Below are 13,324 nucleotides of genomic sequence, written 5' to 3' on the forward strand. Positions count from 1 at the left end.
AAAAAGTATTTCCATATGCTTACACGATTTATATTATTGATTGTCTTTTTACATAATTAATAACGGCGAGCAGCTAGCTAAAAAGGCCCAATGTTCACTGGGGTGGCAACCGGCGTGAACCAAAAAGCTAACGTTAGCATACAAGTTACTGTTGGCCAGAACGAATAAAAATCACTTCCTGTCTACAAGATGAACCAATATACGTCACTGATTGAAATAAAAGAGTTTAGAATTATGAGGGCCGAAATACAGAAAATACTAGATTATTTGCCATTTCTTGTTCAATAACCTACCTCGTTCTCACTCTAAAAAAGCTAACGTTAGCTAGTTTCAACCCAATAAGCAGTTATGTTTATTTGTACTAATAGCACAAACTCAGGGCGCATCGAGTTAAAGAGATTCAGAAGGGTCGTGGTATCTGGTTACGCTATTAGTACATAAAAACATTGTGCTAATTTTCGATGCGCCATAAGTTTGTGCTATTAGTACATAAAAACACTGCTAATTAATGAGAGACACGGTTGGGTAGACTATACGGAGCGATTCAAATTCAAATACTTCCGGCTTCATCCGCCATGGGGAAGTTCCCATAGGAATACGTGGATGACGTCAGCGCTACCGCTATCTCTTGGTTTTAATATCTATGGCTTCACAGCGTTGTTTCTGAAACCAGGAAGATGGGTTTGGAATCGTCGAAATGGGTTATAATATTCTTAGTTTGTTGGCTTTACAAAAGTAAGTTTACCTTTCGTTTATAATACTAGCTACATGCGTTCACTTACCTATTTATTACCGTTTTAGTTTGGCTGAGCAAGTTATCCTCTTTGTTGGGGCATTGGCTATTTCCATTGTAACTCGCAGCTAACGTTACCTAGCTTATAGACCAAGCCAAGTATATAGATTCTAGCCTGTTACAACGATGTTGCTGACAGTGAGGTCATATTTTTACCCTATTGTACTCTTCGACAAACAAAATGATGTAGCTAGTTTGTTGAAGTCGCGTATGAGATGCACTTAGATAGCTAGGTTAAACTGATAGCTACTGTAACTCGTGATCTTAAGGCAAGCGGGCGGCTATACAGGCATTACAGGCTTCAGGATGACTAGATGAAAGAACATTGGATGTGTAACAATATGGTTAGGTGTCTTGGGAATGGGAATATTTCACTACAGAAACTGGCCACTTCAATTGTATTTTTCTTTTGTCTTTCAGATGTGAGCTGTAACTCTGTTGAGCAGAAGATTTATGTGGTGCTGAATAACACTGTACCATGCGTTCGACTGCTCAATGCTACACATCAGATTGGCTGCCAGTGTGAGTGACATAACATGACACACACTGCTTGGTACAATACTGGGGGGGGGGGGATTTCTTTGTAGAAGTCATTTCCGGTTACTTTTTAAAAGGACATTCTACTCCAAAATGAATTCAAATCTAATCACCATCTATCTATAATCACCCCTTCCCAGAATTGAACCCAATTTACATATTGGTAAAACAATTTTTTAGGGTTGACTATTTTACGATAGCATTTTTTACATTAAATAGGCCTAATACACCTACCGTGGCACACTTTCAAGATGCTAGAGAGCTCGACATGTGCGACTGTGTGTGTGTGTGCGTGTAAGATGGCGCTGCAGTGCATAGCAGCCGTCTTATGGGTTCCTGACCAATTCTGCTATTTTTATAAACATTTACGCTGATCTTAACTTTTTTCTACATAATGTCTCGTTGTAGAAGGAATGTGGGAGTCATTTCTGGTGACTTTAAAAAAAGGACATTCTACTTCAAATTGAATTAAAATCTAATGGATGCCAACGCCATCTATCTATAAATCGTAACTTGTACATAATGTCTCCGCCATAATTTCCTCGACCGAAAACAGCTTCTGGACATCAGAACAGCGATCATTATCTCGATTTGGACGATTTCTACTTCAACGATTCGGCAGCTCTGGATGTTCTGCTTACTCCGGACCAGGCCCTGATCCCCAGGACTCGAAAGAGGCAGTGAAAAAGAGGCAAGCGAGCCGGCCCCCTTACTAGACTACTTCTGTGAGCAAATTGCCCTCTGTTCTATTGGCAAACATGCAATCACTGGAGAACAAACTGGATGAGCTCCGTTCAAAACTATCCTATCAACGGGACATGAAAAAATTTAATATCCTATGTTTATCACAGTCGTGGCTGAACAAGGACATGGATATACATCTTGCTGGTTTTTCTATGCATCGTCTAGACCGAAGGCAGACTTGGGTAAGACAAAGGGAGGAGGAGTGTGTCTCTTTGTTAACAACAGCTGGTACGCGATCTCTAATGTTAAGGAAGTCTCAAGTTTTTGCTCACCTGAGTTAGAATACCTCATGATACAGGTTTTTTTCTGGATCAAAAGGGGGCTTAGGTGGTGGGCGTGGCAGGGGGCGCAGTCAGCCCTTCAGTGCGGCTGAATTTTAGAAAACATTTTAGAGGCCCCCATCTTCGCTGTGTAGAGAGCAAAGAGAAAAGGTTGCAGTTTTCCTGCAATTCTATGCCTTTTGCCATTTGCCATGGCTAATGCTGTGCTCTTTTGCTCAAACATAATAGCAAAATGTATACTGCTGAATTAATTGTTTTGGGATTAAAAAATTCTCCCAGATTGTGTAGCTTTTATTTTGTTGATTGTAGTTTGTTTGTGTGTGTGCAGTGCATTCAGAAAGTATTCAGACCCCTTCCCTTTTTCCACTTTGTTACGTTACATCCTGTTTCCATTGATCATCCTTGAGATATTGCTACAACTTGATTGGAATCCACCTGTGGTAAATTCAATTGATTGGACATGACTTGGAAAGGCACACACCTGTCTATATAAGGTCCCACAGTTGACAGTGAATGTCAGAGCAAAAACCAAGCTATGAGGTCGAAGGAATTGTCCGTAGAGCTCCGACACAGGATTGTGCCGAGATACAGATCTGGGGAAGGGGACCTTCAATGATGCAGACATTTTTGGTACCCAAGAACACAGTGGCCTCCGGCCAAACTGAGCAATCGGGGGAGAAGGGCCTTAGTCAGGGAGGTGACCAAGAACCCGATGGTCACTCTGACAGAGCTCCGGAGTTCCTCTGTGGAGATGGGAGAACCTTCCAGATGGACAACCATCTCTGCAGCACTCCAACAATCAGGGCTTTATGGTAGGGTGGCCAGACGGAAGCCACTCCTCAGTAAAAGGCACATGACAGCCCGCTTGGAGTTTGCCAAAAACTTCTTAAGTGCCTTTTGAAGCTGGTTCAGAGAATGCCAAGAGTGTGCAAAGCTGTCATCAAGGCAAAGGGTGGCTACTTCGAAGAATCTCAAATATGAAATATATTTTGATTTGTTTAACACTTTTTTCGGTTATTGTGTTATTTCATAGTTTTAATGTCTTCACTATTATTCTACAATGTAGAAAATAGTAAAAAAAATAAAGAAACCCTGGAATGAGTAGGTGTCCAAACTTTTGACTGGTACTGTAGGTCAATTATATTTTCTACAAACTTTCTGACTGTTTCTAGTCTTAGGTTTACACTGAAACCGTTTTTCCATGCCGAAAATGTATTACAAATGGTGTGGCGGCAACAATTTAGCAGCAGGGGAAACACTGACTGTGATTTGTATCCAAGCTGTACTTTTTGTAATGCTGGAATACAGATTGAAGATTTGCATACTAAGACAAGCGTTTTTTCTATCCTGTGTGTCAGCCTCGATATCAGGTGATACAGGTGTGATCCATTTCTTGGAGTCTGAGGCAGATCTGGAATGGCCTTTGAGCAAAGGACCCAATCCTCCTTATATGGTTGTGTTGGAATCATCCCTCTTCACCAGGTAGGCTACACACAGCCACATTTTTGACCTCCAGAACAAAGTTGGAACACACTCACTGTGACTATCGTTCATCACAGCCGGACAATGATATGATCCATATCCTAGTAGCCCCGTCACGCTCAAGGATTGTCTTCTCTCTACAGGTCTATCATGATGAAGATGAAGAATGAATCCAGCAGGGTAGCTGGGGTTGCAGTGGTGATCCCAAATACTAGCCCACCAGAGTTCTCGCCACACACAACATGTCCCAATGAGAACACAGGTAGGTTGATCAGACATTTGGACTCCAGTCCGTCAAAATGACTATATGATCTTTGCTAACTTAAACGTCATTTGGTTTACTTTTTCCTCAGGCGTATACTCCGACAACTATGGTCCTAATTTGGCACATTGTAACAGTACTGTATGGAACCCTCTGGGGAACGGTCTATCCTATGAGGAATTTGACTTCCCTGTCTTCTCCCTGAACGAAGACAATGAAACAGAGTTAATCAAACAGGTGAGGGGTCACTTCAAGCAGTCACAACCCAGTCAGGGTTAATGTCATGTCACTTCATGACCATGAACTGTCTTTATCTGAATTATCTTATTATGCTACAGTATTTCTGTGTATTGAAACTGGACCCTTCATTCTGATAAATGTATCTACCCTACTTGCAGTGCTACTTTGACCATAATCGTGCGGTGAATGGCAGTGCCCCACAGTACCCTCTGTGTGCCATGCAGCTCTTCTCCCACATGCACGCTGTCACCAATACTCCAACCTGCATGAGACGCAACAACATCAACTATAGCATCAACCCAGGTACACAAACAGCCACTGTCGTAAGCATAGATACATTATTGTTAGGGCCATGCTTTTTAGGCACTTTGCTTTTACCAGTATTTCCAGTATTATCCACTAAGTTTGCTGCAGGTAGAAAATCCTAGGAAATGTTCTTTAATTTTCTTCAATCAATCAAGCAATGTCTGGTTGTGCTTTTGTGTTTGGTGGGGGGATCGCCTAAAGGAGTCAGCATGCTCCAGTTCGGCTGGCGCCTAGCCGAACTCGGCAAGGCGAACTGAACAAGTGTGCTCGCATACTCCCTTAAAATACCTTCTCTTGAAAAAAACGAGAAAAAAGCGGCAATAGTACGGTTTGTCCATTTTGAGACGCCGTAGCCAGTATACACTTTCTCAAAATATAAATTTGGACGTTTTTGCCGAGATCTTAGTCGCACAATTTTACATCTAACTAACATGCTGACTAGACTTGGTATGCGCGTGCACCATCGCGCGCATTTTGATTTTGTCCATCCACACCAGACGCGATCAGGACACACAGGTTGAAATATCAAAACGAATTCTGAACCAACTATATTAAGATGGGGACAGGTCAAAACGCATAAAATATTAATGGCTAGCTAGCTACTTGCTGTTGCTAGCTAATTTGTCCTGGGATATAAACATTGGGTTGTTATTTTACCTGAAATGCATAAGGTCCTCTACTCCGACAATGAATCCACAAATAAAAGGGTAAACCTAGTTAGTTTCTAGTAATCTCTCCTCCTTCAGTTTTCTTCTTTGGACTTTATATGGCAGTTGGCAACCAACTTTAAGGTGCAGTACCACCACCAACTGGACTGGAGTGTGGACCTCAGTTCATCTTTCAATCACCCACATGGGTATATGCTCCTAAAAACCAATGAGGAGATGAGCCCCGTGTAGCTCAGTTGGTAGAGCATGGCGCTTGCAACGCCAGGGTTGTGGGTTCGATTCCCACGGGGGGGCCAGTATGAAAAAAAATGATAAGAGCGTCTGCTAAATGACAAAAAAATGAGAGAGGCGGGACTTGCAGCGCGTCAAGCGTAAAAAATAGAACCAAGTTCTATTTTAGCGCCTGGCTATGCAGATGCTCGTTGACGCACGTGAGCAGTTTGGATAAAATTATTGAATAACATGTATGTGTAAATATATTTTGCAACGCTCGCGCACGTAACGCGAGTGGTGTGGTCAGCATGTAAGCTGTTTGGTGCATAATTTGCATGAAAACGAGTCGTCTCTCGATGAATGACAACAGACTTTACTGAAGAATCCCTACTCTTGATCAATCATAGACGACGGGGCGTAGACTTCGGCTACCGACTTCTGCTTGCCTCAAGAAAAAATGGTGTGCCCGAACTGCCGATGTCCAAAACGAACAAAATCATCACAACATATACACAAACTCTTCCGAACTGTTTTGGCTGGGAAGCATGGAGATGTCTTAAGCCAAGGAAGGCGTAGCGCTGCGAATCTTGAATTGTCAAAGTGAGGTTAAGAATCACTGATCTACAAATAGTATTCCCTGCCAAATAATAGGCTTTGTGCGATTTAAGATCCGCAGAGCTACACCTCGCCTGGCTTAAGCGATCCCCCGCACCAAACACACACGTACAACCAGACATTGATTGATTGGAGACGGCTTGTGTCAATTAAATAAATGTATGTAAATGTAAGCCATGGAAGGCGTATCTCTGCGAATCGTAATCGCACAAAGCCTATTTGGCTTTGTGGCTAGGTTTGCAGCAGACTTTCTACCTGCTGCAAACCTAGTAGATAATACTGGAAATACTGGTAAAATCAAAGTGGAAAAAAACCATGGCCCTAATTATTGTGTATATGTGAATAGTTAGTATACACATTCAGTCATGTACACTGAGTGTACAAAACTGTGCTCTTTCCATGACATAGACTGACCAGGTGAAAGCTATGATCCCTTATTGATGTCACCTGTTAAATCCACTCCAATCAGTGTAGATGAAGGGGAGGAGACATGTTAAATAAGTATTTTTAAGCCTTGAGATAATTGAGACATGGATTATGTATGTGTGCCATTCAGCGGGTGAATGGGCAAGACAAAAGATTGAAGTGCCTTTGAACTGGGTGTGTCAAGAACTGCAACGCTGCTGGGTTTTTCACGCGCAACAGTTTCCCGTGTGTACCAAGAATGGTCCACCACACAAAGGATATCCAGCCAACTTGACACAACTATGGGAAGCATTGGAGTCAACATGGGCCAGCATCCCTGTGGAACGCTTTCGACATATTGTAATCCATGCCCAGAAGAATTGAGACTGAGGGCAAAACGGGTGTAACTCAATATTAGGAAGATGTTCCTAATGTTTTGTACACTCAGTGTATATCTCACACACATATCTACCTCTCTCACAGAGATGGTGTGTGACCCTCTGAGTGATAATAATGTTTGGGGTTCCATCCGGCCCTATAACGACACAGTCTTCGGCCACAAGGAGAACGAGAGCGTTGTTATAGCAGCAGCCAGGGTGAGTGACACAAAGAATGCCTGCCTCCCTCTTCCACATCTTGTCACATGTTCACATATGTCTAATGCTGCGTTCATAACCAAGTGGGAAGGTGGTAATTACCAGTTGGATGCTTTGAACTCGTTGAGAAACACCAATTGGCTAATGGCCAACATGCTGCATCAACCATAAACTAAAAGTACAGCTACAGTGGGGAGAACAAGTATTTGATACACTGCCGATTTTGCAGGTTTTCCTACTTACAAAGCATGTCGAGGTCTGTAATTTTTATCATAGGTACACTTCAACTGTGAGAGACGGAATCTAAAACAAAAATCCAGAAAATCACATTGTATGATTTTTAAGTAATTAATTTGCATTTTATTGCATGACATAAGTATTTGATACATCAGAAAAGCAGAACTTAATTTGGTACAGAAACCTTTGTTTGCAATATCAGAGATCATACGTTTCCTGTAGGTCTTGACCAGGTTTGCACACACTGCAGCAGGGATTTTGGCCCACTCCTCCATACAGACCTTCTCCAGATCCTTCAGGTTTCGGGGCTGTCGCTGGGCAATACGGACTTGCAGTTCCCTCCAAAGATTTTCTATTGGGTTCAGGTCTGGAGACTGGCTAGGCCACTCCAGGATCTTGAGATGCTTCTTACGGAGCCACTCCTTAGTTGCCCTGGCTGTGTGTTTCGGGTCGTTGTCATGCTGGAAGACCCAGCCACGACCCATCTTCAATGCTCTTACTGAGGGAAGGAGGTTGATGGCCAAGATCTCGCGATACATGGCCCCATCCATCCTCCCCTCAATACGGTGCAGTCGTCCTGTCCCCTTTGCAGAAAAGCATCCCCAAAGAATGATGTTTCCACCTCCATGCTTCACGGTTGGGATAGTGTTCTTGGGGTTGTACTCATCCTTCTTCTTCCTCCAAACACGGCGAGTGGAGTTTATCCCAAAAAGCTCTATTTTTGTCTCATCAGACCACATGACATTCTCCCATTCATTTACATTTTAGTCATTCCTCTGGATCATCCAGATGGTCATTGGCAAACTTCAGACGGGCCTGGACATGCGCTGGCTTGAGCAGGGGGACCTTGCGTGCGCTGCAGGATTTTAATCCATGACGGCGTAGTGTGTTACTAATGGTTTTCTTTGAGACTGTGGTCCCAGCTCTCTTCAGGTCATTGACCAGGTCCTGCCGTGTAGTTCTGGGCTGATCCCTCACCTTCCTCGTGATCATTGATGCCCCACGAGGTGAGATCTTGCATGGAGCCCCAGACCGAGGGTGATTGACCGTCATCTTGAACTTCTTCCATTTTCTAATAATTGCGCCAACAGTTGTTGCCTTCTCACCAAGCTGCTTGCCTATTGCCCTGTAGCCCATCCCAGCCTTGTGCAGGTCTACAATTTTATCCCTGATGTCCTTACACAGCTCTCTGGTCTTGGCCATTGTGGAGAGGTTGGAGTCTGTTTGATTGAGTGTGTGGACAGGTGTCTTTAAAACAGGTAACGAGTTCAAACAGGTGCAGTTAATACAGGTAATGAGTGGAGAACAGGAGGGCTTCTTAAAGAAAAACTAACAGGTCTGTGAGTGCCGGAACTCTTACTGGTTGGTAGGTGATCAAATACTTATGTCATGCAATAAAATGCAAATTAATTACTTAAAAATCATACAATGTGATTTTCTTGATTTTTGTTTTAGATTCCGTCTCACAGTTGAAGTGTACCTATGATAAAAATTACAGACCACTACGTGCTTTGTAAGTAGGAAAACCTGCAAAATCGGCAGTGTATCAAATACTTGTTCTCCCCACTGTATCATGCTTGTAAACAAATGATGGCGTTCAAAACCCATGTGAATAGATTTGCTTTTTATAAATAATGTTTTGTTACATTTAACTGCTGAAAATTCTGTTATCAAGGTCATTTCCTTAGTAGGTGACGTCAAAGGTCAGCATGTGGGAGAAGACGGAGCTCAGGGATGATGGACGAGTTTCCCACTAGTAATTACGAGTTGGAGGGGCGTTCAAGTGGATTCTTCCCAGTCGTATGCGTTAAATACCACCTTCCCACTTGGTTATGAACGCAGCATAAGCCTTTTGGAATTTATGCAAAACAGTATACAAGATGAGCCACATTCTTGTGTGTGGTATACACATCTTGATTTAATGAGCTTAAAAAGTGCTTTGGTAATTTGCTCAGTACCATTTCCTTCCTATACAATCCTTACATCGTTTTTCCTTGTTTGGAGTTTATGGACAATTGACTGGACACCTTGCACTCTCTGCATTTTTGTAGCTGGACAGCAGGGCATTTTTCTGGGAGGTTTCAACTGGAGCAGAGGGAAGTATCTCAGGGTTTGTCACTCTGCTTGCTGCTGCCCAGGCACTGCGTGAAGTCACTCACGAGGCCCCTCCCACACGGAATATCCTCTTTGCCTTCTTCCAAGGGGTGAGTTCCTTCTCTCCCTAAGCAAGTCGTCTAGTATGTGTCAATTATGGTACATGAGTCCCATGTGGTCACTATCATATAGCAGTATTGTTTAGTGTTGTACTATATGAGCAAGGATGTTGATAGCTTATTCCTCTCTTTCAGGAAGCCTTTGACTACATTGGCAGCTCTCGGATGGTTTACGACATGGAGAAGGGCAAATTTGTGATAGACCTGGACAATGTTCACTCAATACTAGAGATTGGTCAGGTAAGGACTTGCGTATACAGTCTCATTGAATACTCAAACACACACAGGCATCATTTTGCAAAACACATGGATATACAATCAACCAATAAAGAGTGATGGATCTTTTGTTATTTGTAAGGTGGCCGTGCACAGTGGCACCAACCTCTTTCTCCACTCAGACCCTGTGTCCAGGAGGAACAACACCGTCAATGACGAGGTGAGGGAGTTACATGTTTCTCTTTGTGCCTCTTACCTGGGCCACCCCTTTTTTCTATACTCTTTATACTTTCTCTCAACCCACGTTTCCCAACCTCTTACTCTGTTTCAGATTACGAATCTTGTGAAGAACTTACAGTCCTCCACGGCTGGGCTCAGCTTCTTATTGGTTGAGCCTGGTGTGTCTCAGCCACTCCCGCCCTCCTCCCTCCAGCGTTTCCTGCGAGCTCGGCCAATCCCAGGGATTGTGATTGCAGACCACAAATCTGCGTTCAACAACAGGTGAGTCAGTGTTTGACTATGGTCTGTCGTTGCTGTTAATTTTTATTATGGCAATATTAAACTTGCCTGATATGGATTTCTTCATTAGTAGTGAGGAGTGTTCTGTCCTGTTTGCCCATGCACAGGTACTATGAGAGTTTTTACGACAACGCTGCTAACCTGAACCTGACTTATCCATCTAACTTGAGTCCAGAGGAACAGCTGGAGTTTGTGACTGATACTGCAAAGGTATTCTTACCATAGCAATCCCACTGATCCACCCATTGCAGTAGGTACAGTTGCCTTTACATCGTGACCCACTGTTACAATAATATATTCCTCCTTCCTCCCTCACTGTACTCTTTCAGTCTCTTACTGATGTGGCTACGTTGGTTGCACGTGCTCTCTACAAGCAGGCCGGGGGAGACGAGTCCAAAGTCAACACCATCAAGGCAGACCCCAAAATAGTGAGACTCGATGAATGATGACCTGTTCAGCTGTTGTACATGTCATACTGATATAGTCTGTTATTTTCCATGACTGTCTGTCAATATTTCTGTTAACATCAGTCACTTGTTCATTCTAAGCATCTAACATCTTTTCAAATTGAAGTTTTTGGGACAGAAACAGAATTGTTTGACCAAACACTGCATCTCTCTCTCAGGTTACCCAGATGCTGTATGGGTTTCTGGTTAGTTCCAACAACAGCTGGTTTCAGGCAATGATGTCCCCAGACCTACAGGACATTCTCAGTGAGTTTTAGTCTGATACTTTCTCACTAGGAAACACCCTTTGACCCTACAGAGGCAGTCTGCTACTACCAACGTCGTAAACACACAGGCAGATATGGAGCATGCGTACATGTTTACTAGTCACAGACACACTCGCATCCATAAAGAAGGTACTGGGGTACTTGGGTCTTCATTGCTTTGTGTTTTTCTGTCTCCTAGAGCCCAGCCCACCACAGTACTATGTTGGTGTTGCCATGTCTTCCACTCCGACACGTCTGGTCCAGTACCTCCTGGCCAATTTTACTGGAGCAGCCACCAACCTCACCCAGAGTCAGTGCCAGAAGCCAGATGAGCTGCCAAACGAGAGCAGACAGGTAGGTGTGCCGCTGGATCTGTCTGTCTGTGTGCAGATGGATGTGCAGATGGATAGATGTACAGCGTATCACTGTTGACATCGGAATAAAAATTGCTTATTTGTACACTGGTGCTGGAATCCCACCACACTCTAATTCACTGTTTCTCTCTCAGATGTACTCCTATCTCTGGGTTCAGGGCATTGTCCCACCCAACAGCACCCAGAGAGATTCCTTCTGCGTACGTGCATCGGTACGCCTGACCAGAGCAATATCCCCTGCCTTCGAGCTGGGAGAGTATGCTTCCAAAGACTACTCCACGTGGACAGAATCACGGTGGAAGTTCATCAAAGCTAGAATTTTCCTAGTAGCCAGCCGGGACCTGGAGGTAAAACTGCAGTCAACTTACCTACCATGATCCATATCTGTTTAATCAATTACAGTTATGTTGCTTAGGTTCAAGTGATTCTGTTTGAACCAACTATCATGTTTAGGTAGTGAAAGTGTCAAATGCATTGACAAGTACAAGCATGTTTTTTTCTCACAGTATTCACCTCTTCTTTCTTCTTAATTTGTCTCTCATAGATGCTGACCTTAGGCGTGGGAGTGGCTGTGTTGTTCACATTCCTACTGCTGACATACTTTGTCAGCTCCAAGGCAGACGTCCTCTTCAGCTCCGCGAGGGAACCCGCTAGCGCCGCCTACTGATTACCTCCAGGCGTTTTAACCTGTGACCAGCGACCACTACTCTCCCAACCAAACAGGAACAGACAGCGTTGTTTTTTTTGTTTTTTTACACACGATATTGTAGACCGACAGACAGACAAAGAGGTTAGGCAGAATATATTGTTTTATCTGTGTGAGCCTGATGGACTCACACAGATGAGGTTTAACACATAACTGGAATTGACTGGCCCGGATGGATCCGGACTCATCAGGGTCAGATTGCACTGGTCTGTGCCAGTGTAAAAGATGTTCATATTCATTTTTTTTGTTCAGTCAAATCATGTTTTGTTTACTGTATCATGGAAGTAGGCACTAGGCTTTGTTTGACTGTGTGTGCTTGCGTGCATGCGTGTGTGTAAATGGGAGGTGCTTGCGAGCGTGTGCAAGTGTGTATGTTGAGGATGCAGTTGTAGTATGTGTAGTAGCTTTCTTTTCTCTGTCTGTAGTATACTGATCTGTCATTTCTAGGGAGAATGAAACCTTACTTCTGGCAAATAGACTTTGGATGTGGGTTTAGCTGAATGACCACTACAGCTGCGTTCACACAGGCATCCCAATTCTTATTTTTAACACTAATTGGCCTTTTGACCAATTACATCAGATCTTTCCACATCAGATCTTTTTCAGAGCTAATCTGATTGGTCAAAAGACTAATTAGTGAAAAAACGATCAGAATTGGGCTGCCTGTCTAAATGCAGCCTAATATGCATTAAAATGTGTATATCAAAATAGTGTTATTTTGTTTGCAGTCTTTAAAAATTGACATTATTTTAAATCTAGAAATAATTTGCAGGATCATGCCCAGAGGTTTTTATGTGTTGATGGAAATGTCAAATGATACGGGGTGTGTTTGTAAGTGAAGGTGATCTCTGACCAACTGGGGAATAATTGTGATTAATGCCTTGATAACTAAATAAACATGGCTTTTCCAATCCTCTAGTGTTGCTTCTCTACTATTTCTATTATTGCAAAATTCTGGGAACTATCAATAAATTCCCTAGTTTTCCAGATTTCCTGCCTATTCCCTCCTGGTTGCAAGAATCCACCAACCAGGAATTTGGGAAAATTAGGGAATTTATTGCATGTTCCTGGAATTTTTCAACCCTAGCTACAGTTGAGGATTACTGTTCTCCTAGCAGCAGGATATTATGCTGGCAGCACGACCACAGATTTTTACAAAAAATTCAAATTAAGAGTCTCCTGCAAATACAGTGAGGGGAATAATA

The 13,324-nt window shown here is 43.1% G+C and overlaps 1 protein-coding gene across 2 annotated transcripts; it reads left to right on the forward strand.

Moving 5' to 3' along the window:
* Window positions 1–601: 601 nt before the first annotated feature.
* LOC311146666 (nicastrin-like) lies at window positions 602–13,032 on the forward strand. Of its 2 annotated transcripts, XR_014614707.1 has the most exons (18): window positions 625–735; window positions 1,214–1,315; window positions 3,714–3,837; window positions 3,981–4,099; window positions 4,191–4,336; window positions 4,498–4,642; window positions 7,030–7,142; window positions 9,431–9,583; window positions 9,728–9,832; window positions 9,951–10,028; window positions 10,140–10,309; window positions 10,435–10,537; window positions 10,657–10,755; window positions 10,953–11,040; window positions 11,239–11,393; window positions 11,548–11,760; window positions 11,958–12,631; window positions 12,772–13,032. XR_014614707.1 is itself a non-coding variant. In XM_084183197.1 (17 exons), the coding sequence occupies exons 1-17, from the start codon at window positions 678–680 to the stop codon at window positions 12,078–12,080; spliced, it is 2,094 nt and encodes a 697-aa protein (XP_084039323.1). In that variant the 5' UTR covers window positions 602–677; the 3' UTR covers window positions 12,081–13,032. The 2 variants fall into 2 exon arrangements, 1 of the variants encoding a protein (XP_084039323.1); XM_084183197.1 differs by having other exon boundaries at window positions 602–735; window positions 11,958–13,032.
* The last annotated feature ends 292 nt before the right edge of the window (window positions 13,033–13,324 follow it).

This window comes from Coregonus lavaretus (assembly GCF_964263955.1).
Source record: "Coregonus lavaretus genome assembly, chromosome: 19".
Classification (NCBI taxonomy): Eukaryota; Metazoa; Chordata; class Actinopteri; order Salmoniformes; family Salmonidae; genus Coregonus; species Coregonus lavaretus.